General features: G+C 38.9%; 1 protein-coding gene across 2 annotated transcripts; it reads left to right on the forward strand.

Moving 5' to 3' along the window:
* Positions 1 to 1,122: 1,122 nt before the first annotated feature.
* Positions 1,123 to 5,690, forward strand: LOC123999647 (lysine-specific demethylase 8-like). Of its 2 annotated transcripts, none has more exons than XM_046305610.1 (8): positions 1,123 to 1,363; positions 1,833 to 2,294; positions 2,494 to 2,666; positions 2,768 to 2,900; positions 2,996 to 3,043; positions 3,931 to 4,080; positions 4,203 to 4,295; positions 4,455 to 5,690. In XM_046305610.1, the coding sequence occupies exons 2-8, from the start codon at positions 1,842 to 1,844 to the stop codon at positions 4,617 to 4,619; spliced, it is 1,215 nt and encodes a 404-aa protein (XP_046161566.1). In that variant the 5' UTR covers positions 1,123 to 1,363; positions 1,833 to 1,841; the 3' UTR covers positions 4,620 to 5,690. The 2 variants fall into 2 exon arrangements, with proteins under 2 accessions (XP_046161566.1, XP_046161567.1); XM_046305611.1 differs by lacking the exon at positions 1,123 to 1,363 and adding an exon at positions 1,423 to 1,718.
* Positions 5,691 to 15,371: the final 9,681 nt, after the last annotated feature.

The raw sequence follows: 15,371 nt of genomic DNA on the forward strand, positions 1-15,371 counted from the left end.
CTCAAAGGTTGCAAGGTCGAATCTCATCACTGACAACTTAAACATTTTAGCAACTTTGCAACAAGTTACTACTTTTTAGCTACTTTAGAAATTTGTAACATATAATAAGAATTGTAATTCTTAAGAGGATAACATATCATACAAAATGGATAACAGACATCCACAAAATAATACATACAATACGAAACGTAACATGTCATACTAATTGGAGAATGCCAGATTTACGTACAGAATGATATGAAATAATCTGAGACAAGGTTGCTTGTGACTGTGGAATTTGAAAAGTGCATCACAATCATCACACATAACATTGTTCTGGCACGCCCATCTCTTTATTTCAACTCTCCATTTTGTAGCATTTTTCTTTTTGAATTAAACTCCGACATTTTCCTTTTTGCCTCATTGGATGGATGTTAACTATTTGTGCCCAAGTTCCCAATAGCATTTGGCAATTGCTGTGTATTTGGCGATTGCCTGCAGTTACGCCCTAAAACTTGAGCTTAAGCACTAATGCCAGATAAAAATAAAGGAGAAAAAAATGAAAGCCCTAGACATGAATTGCACAAGAATGATACATGTATGGATTTTTTAATGCATTTTTTTCTCTATATTCAACCCGCACGTGCATCACCACCAGGGATACAGTCAAATATATTTAAGCAATAAGGCACGAGGTTGTATATGGCAATTAAGCACGTTCTTAGCCGTGGTATATTGACCAAATACCACAAAACCCAGAGGTGCCTTATTGCTATTATAAACTGGTTACCAACGTAATTAGAGCAGTAAAATTAAATGTTTTGTCATACCCGTGGTATACGATCTGATGTACCACAGTTGTCAGCCACTCAGCATTCAGGGTTCGAACCACCCAGTTTATAATTATAACTAACCAGTGTTCTATCGGTGATGGTAGAATCTGGGGTAAATTACAGTATAGTAGTTTCCCCGTAAAAACGAATGAGGGGACACCCCGCTCAGTCTTTTTTAGATATTTTCTAAACCTGCTAAATTAGGTTAGCCAATAGCAAATTACAAAATACATAAAGAATAACAGCGCCATTTGGCGGCTGCAGGGCTACTATGTCACAAGCCGCTCCTGGAGCTAGACGTCAGCACAGCTGGAGGCTAGATCAAACTGTCCACTCTTCAGATTGGAGCAAGGGGAGCTGGCAGGATATATGTATTTCGCTTAATAACGTTGTTGTTTTTTACGAAAACTATGCTACGTGCAAAACAATGTGATATTACTGTTTGCATGATCGAACCCTATCATCACGTCGACAAGGAACATAAATAATGTATTAGTTTTCTACACGGAGCTATTTTATTGCAACACCAACATCTACATATGTCAATAACGGTAGCTAAACGTGTTTTGTGCATTATCTAAATTATTAGAGCGTTTACTATTTATTTGTCCACATGTTATAATATCATTGTCGGGGTATTGAATATAACACGTGCCCAGTGATGATACGTTTGTTTGTGGAAGAGCCATACAGTATTTCATTAGATATCTGATCCACTCTAACAATATTTGGGGATAGGGGTCTTTGTTTCTTGCTCTTACCAGACTCGAGGTTCAGGGGTCTCGCTGTCTCTTCACATTTAATTAATTTACATCATGTCACACGTGAGGAAGGATATGGAAAATGGTGGTTTTAATAGAAGTCTTGTGTATTCATTAGAGTTAACAGGTAGCAAAGGTTTTGCAGGTAGGCAGCCCCCAGCTAGCGAAGTGTATGGTTATAACATTAGTGGTTTTCAGACCAGATGGATTGTGCACTGTACCATTTTGATTGGGTCTAACAATTGTCTCTATTCCACAGCACTAGCCTATGGCGGAACTGTGGTCAGCTATTTCTGCTGCTTTGCCTGTGACGGAGGCAGAATTTCCACTTGACTTCAGTGAAAAAGTTGAGCCCAGTGTGGTGGATGTGCTGAAACGTTGCAGGCAGCAGCTGTACACCGGGAGCAGTCGATGGAGGCATAACGCTCAGATCATCTTGGACTTTTCCTGGGAGAAGCTCAACACAGGAACATGGCGTGATGTGGACAAGGAGTGGAGGTGTTTGTATTCATATGGCTGCCTGTTCAAAGTAGCTGCCCTATGCCGTGATGATGCCTCATCAGCTACAGTGCAGGAGGCCATACGGACATGTGACTTGGGCCTGCTCATGGGGGCAGCCATCATGGACAATATTTTACAAACCTTTGTAAGGATCCTACAAAATGATATCGGGAAGAGGCACTCCAATGAGGAGAATCCTAGTGAAGGAGTTAGTGCCAAGGTGGATTTCATATCTTATACTGTGTATGTTGTGGCCTGTTGCTTTCGAACCAGTCAATGTGAGCCTGTGTCATATCCCTTTTGTTCTTTCTCATAATTTTCTTAAAGGCTACAAGGCTATTTTATTTTGCTTTGCATATTGCTTGTTCTTCAAGTCAAACTGTGTTAGTTTATGCTATGTTAAATTCTCTTCTCAACAGAAAATTAAGGTTGACTGTGTGTCAGTGCCCGTTGTCAAGCAGGCTCTGGCAGTGCCAAGGATACACTGTCCATCATTGGAGAGTTTCAAGAGAGATTACTTGGATCCCCAAAAGCCAGTCATATTAGAGGGTATCATAGATCACTGGCCAGCCTTCAAAAACCACCCTTGGAGGTACCTTTTTCTTTATTTTGTGTCCTTCTCTAGTCCCTTGCCCTTACCTTCTCATAGTCCCCTAGACACCTCTGTTGATTTTGTTTTTTCCCTTTGCAAAGCATAGAATACCTGCAAACTGTTGCTGGTTGTCGGACTGTACCTGTTGAAGTGGGCTCAAGATATACTGATGAGGAATGGTCACAGACGCTCCTTACGGTCAATGAATTCATCGATCGCTATATTGTTGTGAAAGTAAGTACTTCCTCATGAAAAATATTACCCCAAGAATTAGCCAAGGATAGATGCTCTTCACTCAATGCCTATTCCCGCTCTCTCTCTCACTTTAGGACGCATCAAGTTTGGGATATCTTGCTCAGCACCAGCTATTTGAGCAGGTTGGTCATTTCCCTGTCCTGTTTTTTTACATAACAAATTTGGGTGAGGATGTCAGTGTTGATATATACTGAACAAAAATATAAACACAACACGTAAAGCGATGGTTTCATGAGCTAAAATACAATATCCCAGAAATGTTTCACATGCACAAAGAACATATTTCTCTCAAATTTTGTGCAGCAATTTGTTTACATCCCTCTTAGTGATTATTTATACTTTGCAAAGATAATCCATCCACCTGACAGATTTGGCATATCAAGAAGCTGATTAACAGCATAATCATTACACAGGTGCACCTTGTGCTGGGGGCAAAGGGTGACTCTAAAATGTGCAGTTTTGTCACACAGCACAATGCCACAGATGTCTCAAGTTTTGAGGGAACATGCATTTGGCATGCTGAATGCAGGTATTTCCACCAGAGCTGTTACCAGAGAATTTAATGTTAATTTCGGTACCATTTGCCGCCTCCAATGTCGTTTTAGGCTTTGTGATACCGGCCACCAGGATTGCTGATGAAACTAAGGAGTATTTCTGTCTGTAATAAAGCCCTTTAGTGGGAAAAACTCATTCTGGTTAGCTGGGCCTTGCTCCTCACCCATAGATGTGCCCCTGCCAGTCATGTGAAATCCATAGATTAGGTCCTAATGAATTTTTCAATTGACTGATTTCCTTTAATGATCTGTAACTTAGTAAAATCGTTGAAATTGTTGCGGTTATTTTTGTTCACTATAAGACTAAAATACAATAAATGTATATTTTACTGGAAATGTAGGATATAGGCTTCTATAATCCTTGCCTCCATTTTTGTATTGTACAAATTACATTTAAAGCATACATGTTTTTCATTTACAAAAACACTATTTTGTTCAATGTACTCTTCTCCAAGGTCCCCGAGCTTAAAGACGACATCCGTATCCCTGACTACTGTAGTCTTGGTGAGGGAGATGAAGATGACATCACAATAAACGCTTGGTTTGGGCCAGGAGGTACAGTGTCCCCCCTTCATCAAGATCCTCAACAGAACTTCCTGGCTCAGGTGAGTCTATCACATCCAGCGAGTAGGATCAGACTCACAGCAATTTGGACCCTGCCAGAGATCTGATCCTGTATTTTGGCAAACATCATTTGGTGACTGCATGGTCCCATATTTTGTAACAGGTGGTTGGGAGAAAGTACATTCGTCTGTATTCCCCTGAGGACACCGAGAAACTCTACCCTCACCAATTGCAGCTCCTACACAACACTAGTCAGGTTAAAATTCCATTTTAAATCTCTTCATGCACCAGGTCTATGATCTTAAAAACAATCTAGCATATAAATGATCTACCTAAACTGTTAGTGCTGCACACTTTGAATGGGAGAAATTAGTCAAGTGTTTGCCATTTAAACACAAAGCTTTCTTTAATGCAGGTGGAGGTGGAAAGTCCAGACGTGGTGCGATTCCCAGAGTTTGTGAAGGCCCCCTACCTAGAGTGTGTGTTGCAGCCTGGGGAGGTCTTGTTCATCCCAGTCAAGCACTGGCATTACGTGCGTTCTTTGGAGCTCAGCTTTTCTGTGAGCTTCTGGTGGTCATGACCCACGATGAGGGATCCAGATTCAGGTTGTTTTTAGTCAGAATTTTGGTTATTGCAGTGGTCTTGTAAAATGCAAGTCCTGTGCTCACGTATGTTGTGACTTAGGTCTGAATGTTATTTTCTTCTTAAACAATCATTAACATGTCTGTCCTTTCATTGCTTCAGCCCTCTCAGCCTCACCCACCAAATGGCTTTAAAAACACCTTATTCTATAAACAAATTCATGGTTAAGTGACAATGGTAATTCAAAAAGGAATACGGTTGGAAACAAGTCTCAATTTACATAGTTCACAACTTACAACGGCGATTCATATTGAAGAATTATGAGAAATTTGCTGAACTCAATTAACTTGAGTAGAGGAAAATAGCCTATCACTATGGCTATTTTACATAATTAAAAGTATCCCACCTCATGTCCATGACAAAGGAAAGCCAGTTGTGTTCAATCTATCAACACTTGAATGTGATAATGCCAAGCTACCTGCATGATTGGCACTTGCTTCTACTCATTACTAAATTAAATGAAGGAGCAGTTAGTGTATGCTCATTTCCTACTGCATATAACATATGGAGTTGTTACCCATTTAATTTGATAGGGTATGCTTTTTCAAATTAGCATATTTAATTGTTCCCAAATTATTCCTGCAGATACTCAAAGATGAGGTAATGTCCATAATTTATTCAAATAAGGCAGTACTATTCTAATTTAACAACCTAATGAATCACAGGCACAAATTATGGACAAACAGCTTTCCATTTAAACTGCCTGAAAGAATGATTGAAGTAGTTGCCACACTTCCCAGAATTGCTCCCCTAGAAAGTAACTTAATAAAATTGAGATAATAAATGTGGTTGACCAATAATTGCTAGTGCTTGGGCACACACATCGACAAGCCAATTTGCCTCTTTGCATTATAAGCTGATGTTAGCTCACAGATGAAAGTGGTTAGCTACACTGAACAAAAATATAAACGCAACATGCAAGGTGTTGGTCCATGTTTCATGAGCTGAAATTAAGGATCCCAGAAATGTTCCATACGCACAAAGCTTATTTCTCTCAAATGTTGTGCCGAAACTTGTTCACATCCCTGTTAGTGAGCATTTCTCCTTTGCCAAGGCAATCCAACTGACAAGTGTGACATATCAAGAAGTGGATTAAACAGCATGATCATTACACAGGTGCACCTTGTGCTGGGGACAATAAAATACCATTCTAAAATATGTCGTTTTGTCACAACACAATGCCACAGATGTCTCAAGTTCTGAGGGAGTGTGCAATTGGTATCCTGACTGCCAGAATGTCCATCTGAGCTTGATAATGTAAATGTTAATTTATGTACCATAAGACACTTCCAATGTCGTTTTAGAGAACTTGGCAGTGCGTCCAAATGACCTGACAACTGCAGACCACGTGTACGGCATCAAGTGGGCGAGTTGCCAACATTGTGAACAGAGTGCTCCACGGTGGGCTATGGTATGCGCAGGCATAAGTTACTGACAACAAACACAATTGCATTTTATCGATGGCAATTTGAATGCACAGAGATACAGTGATAAGATCCTGAGGACCATTGTCGTGCCATTCATCCATTGCCTAATGTTTCAGCATGATAATGCACAGATCTGTACACAGTTCCTGGAAGCTGGAAATGTCCCAGTTCTTCCATGGGCTGCATATTCACCAGACATGTCACATGTTGAGCTTGTTTTGGACGCTCTGGAACGACATCTACAACAGTGTGTTCCAGTTCCCGCCAATATCCAACATCTTCGCACAGCCATTGAAGAGTGGGACAACATTCCACAGGCCACAATCAACAGCCTGTTTTTCTGATCCACACGCCAACAGATGCACGTCTATTCCCAGTCCCGTGAAATCCATTAGATTAGGGCCTAATGAATATATTTCAATTGACTGATTTCCTCATATGAAGTCTAATTCAGTCAAATCTTTGAAATTGTTGCATTTATATATTTTTTATTTTTTTCACACACAATCCTCATACACACACAGACACACAAACAAATTATATACATTTTGCTTTCAATTGTTCAGTTTTTGATTTCAACATCCATTATTTCACCCATCCTTGAAAATATGTTTACATTCTCTACTTTATTTTTCATGTTCATGATTTATTTAATTTTGAATTCAATACATATGGCGTGAAATTGACCCCATAGTTTGGTGACATTTTCATCTGATTGTCAAACAATTCACTTCAAAAAGAGATGCTTCAAGAAATAAATAATTTCTCCACACCTGTTCCCGGAGACAAAATAAAAATGTTTTACAATTTTAAGAAATTCATTATTCTGCCTGAGTTATATTATATTAAGCTATAGTACATGTGAGAGGTTGTAGGCATACAGTCAGTGTCCATATCAGTTACTATTCCATTTAATCCTTATGAATTTAGAGGAGGAATATTCATGGTTACAGGGATACTCTTGAGCGGGATATCAAAGGTGCATGTAAAGAGCTTATCCAGAATAATACTGGGATATGAGCTACTATCCGGAATACTGTGTGCATATAAACATGGTTATATTGGGGTTGTTAGTAGGCATGCGCAACATATCGGAATCGGACGATATTAAGCTAAAAATGCCAAAATATAGGTACCAGCCCGATGTCTTGTTCAACGCCGATGTTAAAAAAACGATGTCAAAGCTACCGTGCATACCTATATAACGTAGGTACAAGACATAATGACGCCACCTAAAATTTTGCGCTACACGTTCAACACAACATTCCTAACCTAGCCCACAATGTCTGCTGTGTGGATCAAGCAGTCATTTGAAAGAGTAAAAACATTTCAGCGAGACAACTCAAAGGCTAAATCCATTAAATTCAAGATAATGGAATTCATTGCCCTTGACAATCAACCGTTCTCTGTCGTGGGTGATGTTGGCTTTTGCCGACTGGTCGAGCACGGGTACACACTACAAAGTGCGCTATTTTTCAGATGTTGCCCTCCCGGAATTACACAATAATAGCATCACTGCTATTAGCTTCACAACATACAGACTATGGAATGCCGTTTGGGTCTTTGCGCGTCAAAAAAGACACAGTAGCACTGTCAAATCTGTACAAAAAAGTCTGCAAACAAGCAAATACAGGCCACAAATGATGTGTTTACAATACCGCGTTGGTAATAAAGCATCGTTTGTTCCACCGAAACTTCGGGGGTAGCTAGCTTTACCTTGGTACCTAGCTAGCACCAATACAACCAGCAGTAGAAACTGCAGTCATTTTCATTATTCTTAGCAATGATTTGGGAATCCTTGTAAGTTATAGCTAGGTTACCACTTGTTGTTCGCCTATTGAAATTGAACTTCAGTTCGTGAAAATAAATAGCTAGCCATCTACTTAATTAACCCTTATGACCAAAGGTAACGTTATAAGCAGCCAGCTAGCTTCAATTCTGGCTAGTGAGGCTTGACTGGACCGGGTTATGTGTTGTGAAGCTAGCCATAATAAGGATTAGGCACAATAGTGGAATTTGAAGTTTGCCATCAAAATAAAAGTTGTTGTTTTTTCACAGAAAATGCAGATATCATCAATAGCCACAAATGTGGATATCATAGAATTACATACAATTTTGAAGTGCACTTCCTTAACTTTGTTTAGTATACAATATTTGTAAGGCCTTAACCATGCATTTTTCCAGACAATGTCAGGAATAAGCATGTTCCAGAAAAACTTTCCTCTCGGTGTAAGTTGGTTTTGTGAATGAAGAATTTGTCTTATATATTTATTACAACAAGATCTCTCAAGTAAGCCCACGCCTTCCAATCTGAGTTCTGGATACACTTTGTGATCATTACCAAAGCTAAGATGAGTTTTCATTCGTGTAGTTAGACCACCGGGAACGGCTTTGATCACAGAAATAAACTCTCTGAAAGGTTTTGGAAACTCTTTCAATGTTATAAATTGTTCATATGTGAGAATATTACCCTTGTTGTTGAAAACATCAAGAACAAAGTCAATAATCCTCTCATGCTAGCTGGGGTAGAACAATGACTTATTCCTTACAGTTATGTCTGAATTATTCCACAAAAGAGCTTTATGTGGGGAGAAATTGTGCAGTATTCTGCCCTTGAGTTGCGTTCCCATGCAAAACTAGACAGATAGCTAACAACTAAGTCTTCAATAAAACTCCCAAGGCGTGACTTTTCTTGAATTAATATATTGAAAACGTTTATGTTGTGAAACTGCAAAATACAGAAAAGAATATACTTTAGTGTTCAATTCACACCGACATACTACCGACATACTGTAGATGTACATTAAACATTTGAAGTTGCATAAATACAAAGCACGCGCTAAGGTACCATGCATCTGGCATGATGCCAAACCATATAGCTAATTGTTAACCATATGGTAATTGCTCCTTTCATTACTCTAATAATGTATAACCATCTATGTAGAATAACAAATCATATTACACTAGAAACAGTAACAAACTACAGTATTGTATATTTTACACGTCGTTTGCATGACGCATGAGCAAAGTAATACAGCTAACGACATACACAAAAGGCATTGCAATTTGTGAGTAAATGCAACCAACATTGATATGTAAGAAACTCTATCAATAACAAGATTATCATCATTAGCTAAATGCTTGAATCGAACTTACAAACAAATATTTTTCCAAGGCTGAAGCGTGACAAGAAATAACTACATTGAAAGACCTGCACCGTAGCGTTGTCTGTAGCTGCTTCTATGCGTGCAAAACCAATTCTGAACTTCCCGTTTGCGTTGTCTTTCTAAGTACCAGAAAGCGCCACTAGGGGGCAAATAACACCATTGAACACAATGAAAATCCAATTTAACCATTGTAATAAAATAATCTGTTACCTTCTAACAGGATGGCAGCACATGCAGGTAACATATTTTCCAGGCCATTAAGGCCAATTTAGCAGGTAATCTTTCAGGAATATAATTACATTTCAGTAAATATTGAAGACCTCCCAATTTATTAAACATATTATTTGGAATGAAATAACATATTGAATCAGTATTGATCAAACATCTTTTAAACCAGTTTATCTTGAAAGTGTTATTTATGTCAAAAAAAATCCAACACTTCTCGACCGCATTCAGCTCTTTTGTTAGAAAGGACTGACTTTTTTAGTTTGTGAGACTTATTTTCCAGATGAAGTCAAGAAAGGTCTCATTGATCTCTTTACAAGTAGCAGGATTTACATTTAACGATAATGAGGGGTACACAAAACGAGACAGTCCCTCTGCCTTGGACAGAAGTACTCTCCCAAGTATAGAAAGATCTCTTTGTTGCCAATTATTAAATATATTTTTGGTTCTCTAAATTTTAGGAGAGAAATTCAAATGTTGTCTGACTAAGTGTTTTTTGACAGATGTATTCCTAAATATTTAACACAGTCCTTTACATTAATATTTTATATTTTTTTATCATCAGAGTCAAATAAAGATGAGATTTCACATTTGGAAACATTCAGTTTTAATCCTGATGCAATAGAAAATGCAGTTATAGCATTAAGGGCATGGGCGACCTGGTCTTTGTCTCTTATGAAAGGATAGTATCATCTGCCAGTTGGGAAATTTTGATTTCTTTGTTAAAAATGGTTAAGCCATACAAATTTGCATTATTCAGAATATCTAGAGATAGAAGTTCCACCACCAAAATGAATAAAATTGTGAAATTGGGCATCCTTGTCGTACACTTCTGTTGATACTGAATCTTTTTGAAGTATTAAGGTTTAGTAACACAGAACTATTTATATATTTTGTAAAACATGCGAATTACTTTGATAAAATGTTCACCAAATCCAAAAAGTTTAAGAGACCTAAAGAGAAATGAATGTTCAATTGTGTCAAAGGCTTTACAGAAGTAAAAAAATAAGACAACCGCATCTGAATAATCTATAAGGCCCAAGACTAAACAAATGTTAGAGCTTATGTGACTGGCCTTCATAAATCCTGTCTGAGTCTCATTTATAATGGTATCTATTCCTTTCTTTAATCTTTTGGCATAAACCAAACATATATAATAAAGTAATTGGTCTCCAATTGTCAATGAGAGAAGGGTCTTTATCGGGCTTCGGAATCAATGAAATAAGGCCCTGTTTCATAGTGGAGACCATTTCCCCAATTTTAATGCAATCTTGAAAACATATTAAAAATTGGGTCTTCAAGTAACTCCCAAAACTGTCTATAGAATTCAACTGACAGGCCGTCAGGGCCAGGTGATTTCCCTTTCTTCATTGAATTCAGAGCCTCTCTAATTCTTCAATTGACACAGGTGAATCGCAAACTGAGTGGAAATCATCCTCAATTACAGGGACATAATTCTGAAATGTGGAAAATGTAGCTTTCACGACCATCTTCCTGAAATTGAGAGCTGTAAAGGTTTTCATAAAAGGAATTGACAAATTATGATATTGTAATGGGATCTTTGCACAAAACATAGTTGATTTTGAGTGCAGTTATACATTTCCTTTTGTAGTTTCTCTTTTCAAGTGCAAAAAAGTAACTAGTGTTTCTTTCCCCCTCTTCAATCCATTTTGCTCTAGACCAGGGGTGTCAAACTCATTTCGCATCGTGGGCCACATACGGCCTAGGGAGATGTCAAGTGGGCCGGACCATTAAAATTATACCATACTCTGCTATAAATAACCAAAATATCATGTCTTTCCTTTGTTTTGGTGTAAAGAAGCACAAGAACATTAGGAAAATATTGAAATTTAATGAACTATCCTTTTACAAAACATTTCATGAAACACCTCATATTTCCTTAGACAAATGTGCAATTTACTTTTATCATTCACAAATATGCATTGCAACTGATCCCACTGATTGTACAAAGGCACAAAACTTTAATTGGAACTGAAAAATATAGTAATGCACTTTAAGATTAAATGAGACTTTTAAAGAAAGGAATTTTTAAACCACTTACACATACGCATATAAAATCTAAATGTAATCCCTGCGTACACCTTACAAACTAAGGAGAGTGATTTTAAATGTGTAATGAAGAAAGTGTTCGCCTGTCCTGTAAATCTGTAAACTTCATACATGAAACATACATACACATACAATACATACTGAAATTTTATGGAGTTGTATGAACAGTAGAATTCCATCACACAACTTTTGTTTTGAAGCTGCTGACTAACATTAAAGTGCACATTTTTTAAATCACCACAGTAAGGATTCATATTCACAGAGCTGTATTCTTTCAATGCAAACAGTATCTAAGGCAGCATTTTAAAGGTGTTAGTCTAGTCTGGACTTGTATTTGTACCTGAAACTTGGCATCTTTTGGCCTGTAGAAGTGCATCAACATCAGGTGTCATGTCCTGACTAGCTGTCACTTTCAGAATGTCATTTAAGTGCTTGTTTGTGAGCCAGTAATATCAACCAAGAATGCAAGGTCCCGTAGCCATTCCTGAGATTGTAATTCCAACACCGGTTTTCCTTTTTCTCCATGAACTGTCCGATTTCCTCTCGTAGATCAAAGAAATGCCTCAGCACAGCGCCTCGGCTTAACCATCTCACTTCAGTGTGGTATGGCAGGCTGTGGGTAATGTTGCTGTCGCTGAGAAGTTTGTCAAACTGACGATGGTTCAGACCTCTGGACCGGATGAAATTTACAGTGCGAACAACCACCTCCATGACGTGGTCCATTTTCAGCGACTTGCAACACAATGCCTCCTGGTGCAAAATACAGTGAAATGTCCAGAAACGATCTCCTCCATTAAGGGCTTGTACTTTGTCTTTGAACTTTGTCGCGACACCTGCTTTCTTTCCGACCATGGATGGCGCGCCGTCTGTAGCCAGGCTGACAGCGCGGGACCAGTCCACTCCAACTCTGTCCAATGCAGCAACGACAGAGCCGAAAATGTCCTCGGCTGTTGTGGTGTCCATCATTGGCACCAACTCAAGAAACTCTTCAGTAACAGTCAATGTCTCATCAACTCCTCGAATAAATATGGCCAGTTGGGCCACGTCTGTGATGTCAGTGCTCTCGTCAATTGCCACGGAAAATGCAATAAATGACTTGACTCTCTGTTTCAATTGACTGTCTAAATCTGCCGATAGTTCCGAAATCCTCTCTGCTATAGTATTCCTCGTCAGGCTAATATTGGCAAAAGCTTGTCGCTTCTCGGGACATACAAGTTCAGCCGCCTTCATCATGCATCGTTTAACAAAGTCACCGTCGGAATACGGCTTCGATGCTAATGCTATTTCGCTAGCAATTAGGTAGCTGGCTTTTACCGCTGCTTCACTGACTTCTCGGCTCTGGATGAAAGTTGACTGCTGTTTCCTCAGACCCGCCAGCAATTCGTTAATCTTATCTCTTCTCAGTTGTCCTTGCAAGCCGTCATATTTTTCGCTGTGATGAGTCTCGTAGTGGCGTCGAATATTATATTCCTTCAATACCGAAACTTGTTGCAAACACACCAAGAACAAAGGTTTTCCGTGCATCTCTGTAAATAAATAGGACGTGGTCCATTTTTCTTTGAAAATTCTACACTCCTTATCTACTTTTCTCCGTTTGGATAACGACATTTTGGCTAATGAGGGTGTAGCGGAGAGGTAGAGACCAAGGTATTAACAACGTCGTAACAAGCAGCAGATGGCGCATTGATACCGTCTGCTGTTTTCAGTCTGTCTCAGTGATGCGGCTTGTCTTCTACTCTAATGGAAAGAGTGCGCCCCTTAGCGGATAATCCATGAATTGCAGCGAATTAAAAATATTAATTCCATGTCTTTTATGCATTTTTTCCACTTTCAAATTATCCTGCGGGCCTGATCGAACCTCCTTGGGGGCCGGTTCCGGCCCGCGGGCCGTATGTTTGACACCCCTGCTCTAGACCTTTCAAAGGCACCCTTTGCCAGATCCGTGTAAAGCTGTTCTAATTCTAGTTGTAAAGACTTGAATACAGACTCCTCTTCTTCAGATATATTATCTTTCTTCAGAAAACTGTCAAGCTTGCTCATCATCTCTTTTTCTCTAAGGTTCTTTAATTGCATCAGCTCTTGCTGGCCTGCTGTTGCATGTGCACGAGCTGAGCGCCTGCTGCTGACTCACTCACAATGCACTTTTGCAGCCAGGCACATGTGTTGTGACTGAGTGTGACAGAGAAAATCGTTTTTGTGTCGTTTAGAGGGCAAATGCGTGCATTTTAGCATTTTAGTCACTTTTCAAAAGTTGCTAAATGTTCAAAATACATTTTTGAAAGTAGTTAAATTTGTTGCCAGGGTAGTCTGAAAAGTTGCTAAATCTAGCAACAAAATTGCGAAGTTAGCATCACTGCTTCTAATTCTGTCAAAAGTTAGCTAGCTAGCTTTGTTTACGTGGGTTGTACGTGAGACTTGCACGCAGTGTTGCCAACTAATTTTCAAGGGAAGTTGCTTGAGGCAGATCGATTTGTTGCTAAATGACGTTGTGACGTCATCACGTAAATAACGTAACATACACAATACTGAAATTAACTGGCCATCTAGATTAAAAATATGATTTGACATTTGTTAGTTTAGATTTGTTTGTTTATTATCATATATTTTGTATTTATAAAAGTAATATAAACACAACACATTTTATATGATCACATATTTTTATTTTTAAACACAACACATTGAATTATTGAACAATTACATTTGATGTATTTTCTTTTTAACAAGTAAACCTACACATTATGAACAAATATAGTTTTAAGCAGTGTATTGGTAGTTAGTTAACATGCTACCTAACTGATCAACAATTATAGGTACTGTAGTGTCTTAACACTTAATACTTATTTATGTAATAAGAAAGACTCTGAATACAAGCAATTGAACTGGAGCTTCACATTTACTCAAACTAGTTAGTACCAGAATAACATAGAACAATACTGCACATGACCAAGGGCGCTCCATCCTTAAAGGGGACATCAGTAATTAACAGAACATAACATTCCTTCTCTTATACAATCAGAGTTACTTTTACCAAACCATAAATGAAACATTTCCCAGAACTTGTTGTAGTTATTTTGCATCTTTTAATTTGAACTTGAACAGTTCGTTTTTGTTTGTTTGTTTATAAGTCTAGTCTGTCTGGTGGACGGTGCCTTCGTTCCGGGTAGCGCCTCAGATTGTCTGGAGGCTCCTGAACATCCTCAGTGTGTGCTTGTTCCATTATAGCTTCTGCTATAGCAGCACCTTCATCAACACGTTCCCTTCTTTCAGCCTGGTATATATGCTATCTTATTGAACAAGCGACTTAACTCAAATAATGATGTGCGCGCTAGGCATCTCTCTCCAGCTCTCTCCAGGTTGCTGTGCTGCTTGGCTGGCTAGCTGCTCAATGGTTTCCTCCAGATATTGCCACTGTTCTCACACACACTGCAGTACACACTGCCACCATCAGCTGTGTGTCTTCGCCGGTTCCAGAAAGTTCACTCCTTGCATACGTACTGTAAATATGATGAATCATAGATTGGCAAGCAAATCCTCTTCATCTTCATTGTCACGGAGCTGGAACCAGCAGTAGAGGATGGAGTTGCCTTAAAGCTGTACGCTGCTGTGGTGCCAAACTGCTGCAGAACTTCACTTGGTAGTTTATGCTGGTAACAGGTATCACCAGCCAGCTTCAGTCCATACCGCACCAGGAGTATGAAGTTGAGAGTGTGCAGTGACATTCTATTTCTTAACTTTGACTTGACCACACTCATTTGACTGAACAGCCGTTCAACCTCCGCATTTGAGTGTGGCAAGGAGAGG

This window comes from Oncorhynchus gorbuscha, linkage group LG16, assembly GCF_021184085.1.
Source record: "Oncorhynchus gorbuscha isolate QuinsamMale2020 ecotype Even-year linkage group LG16, OgorEven_v1.0, whole genome shotgun sequence".
Classification (NCBI taxonomy): domain Eukaryota; kingdom Metazoa; phylum Chordata; class Actinopteri; order Salmoniformes; family Salmonidae; genus Oncorhynchus; species Oncorhynchus gorbuscha.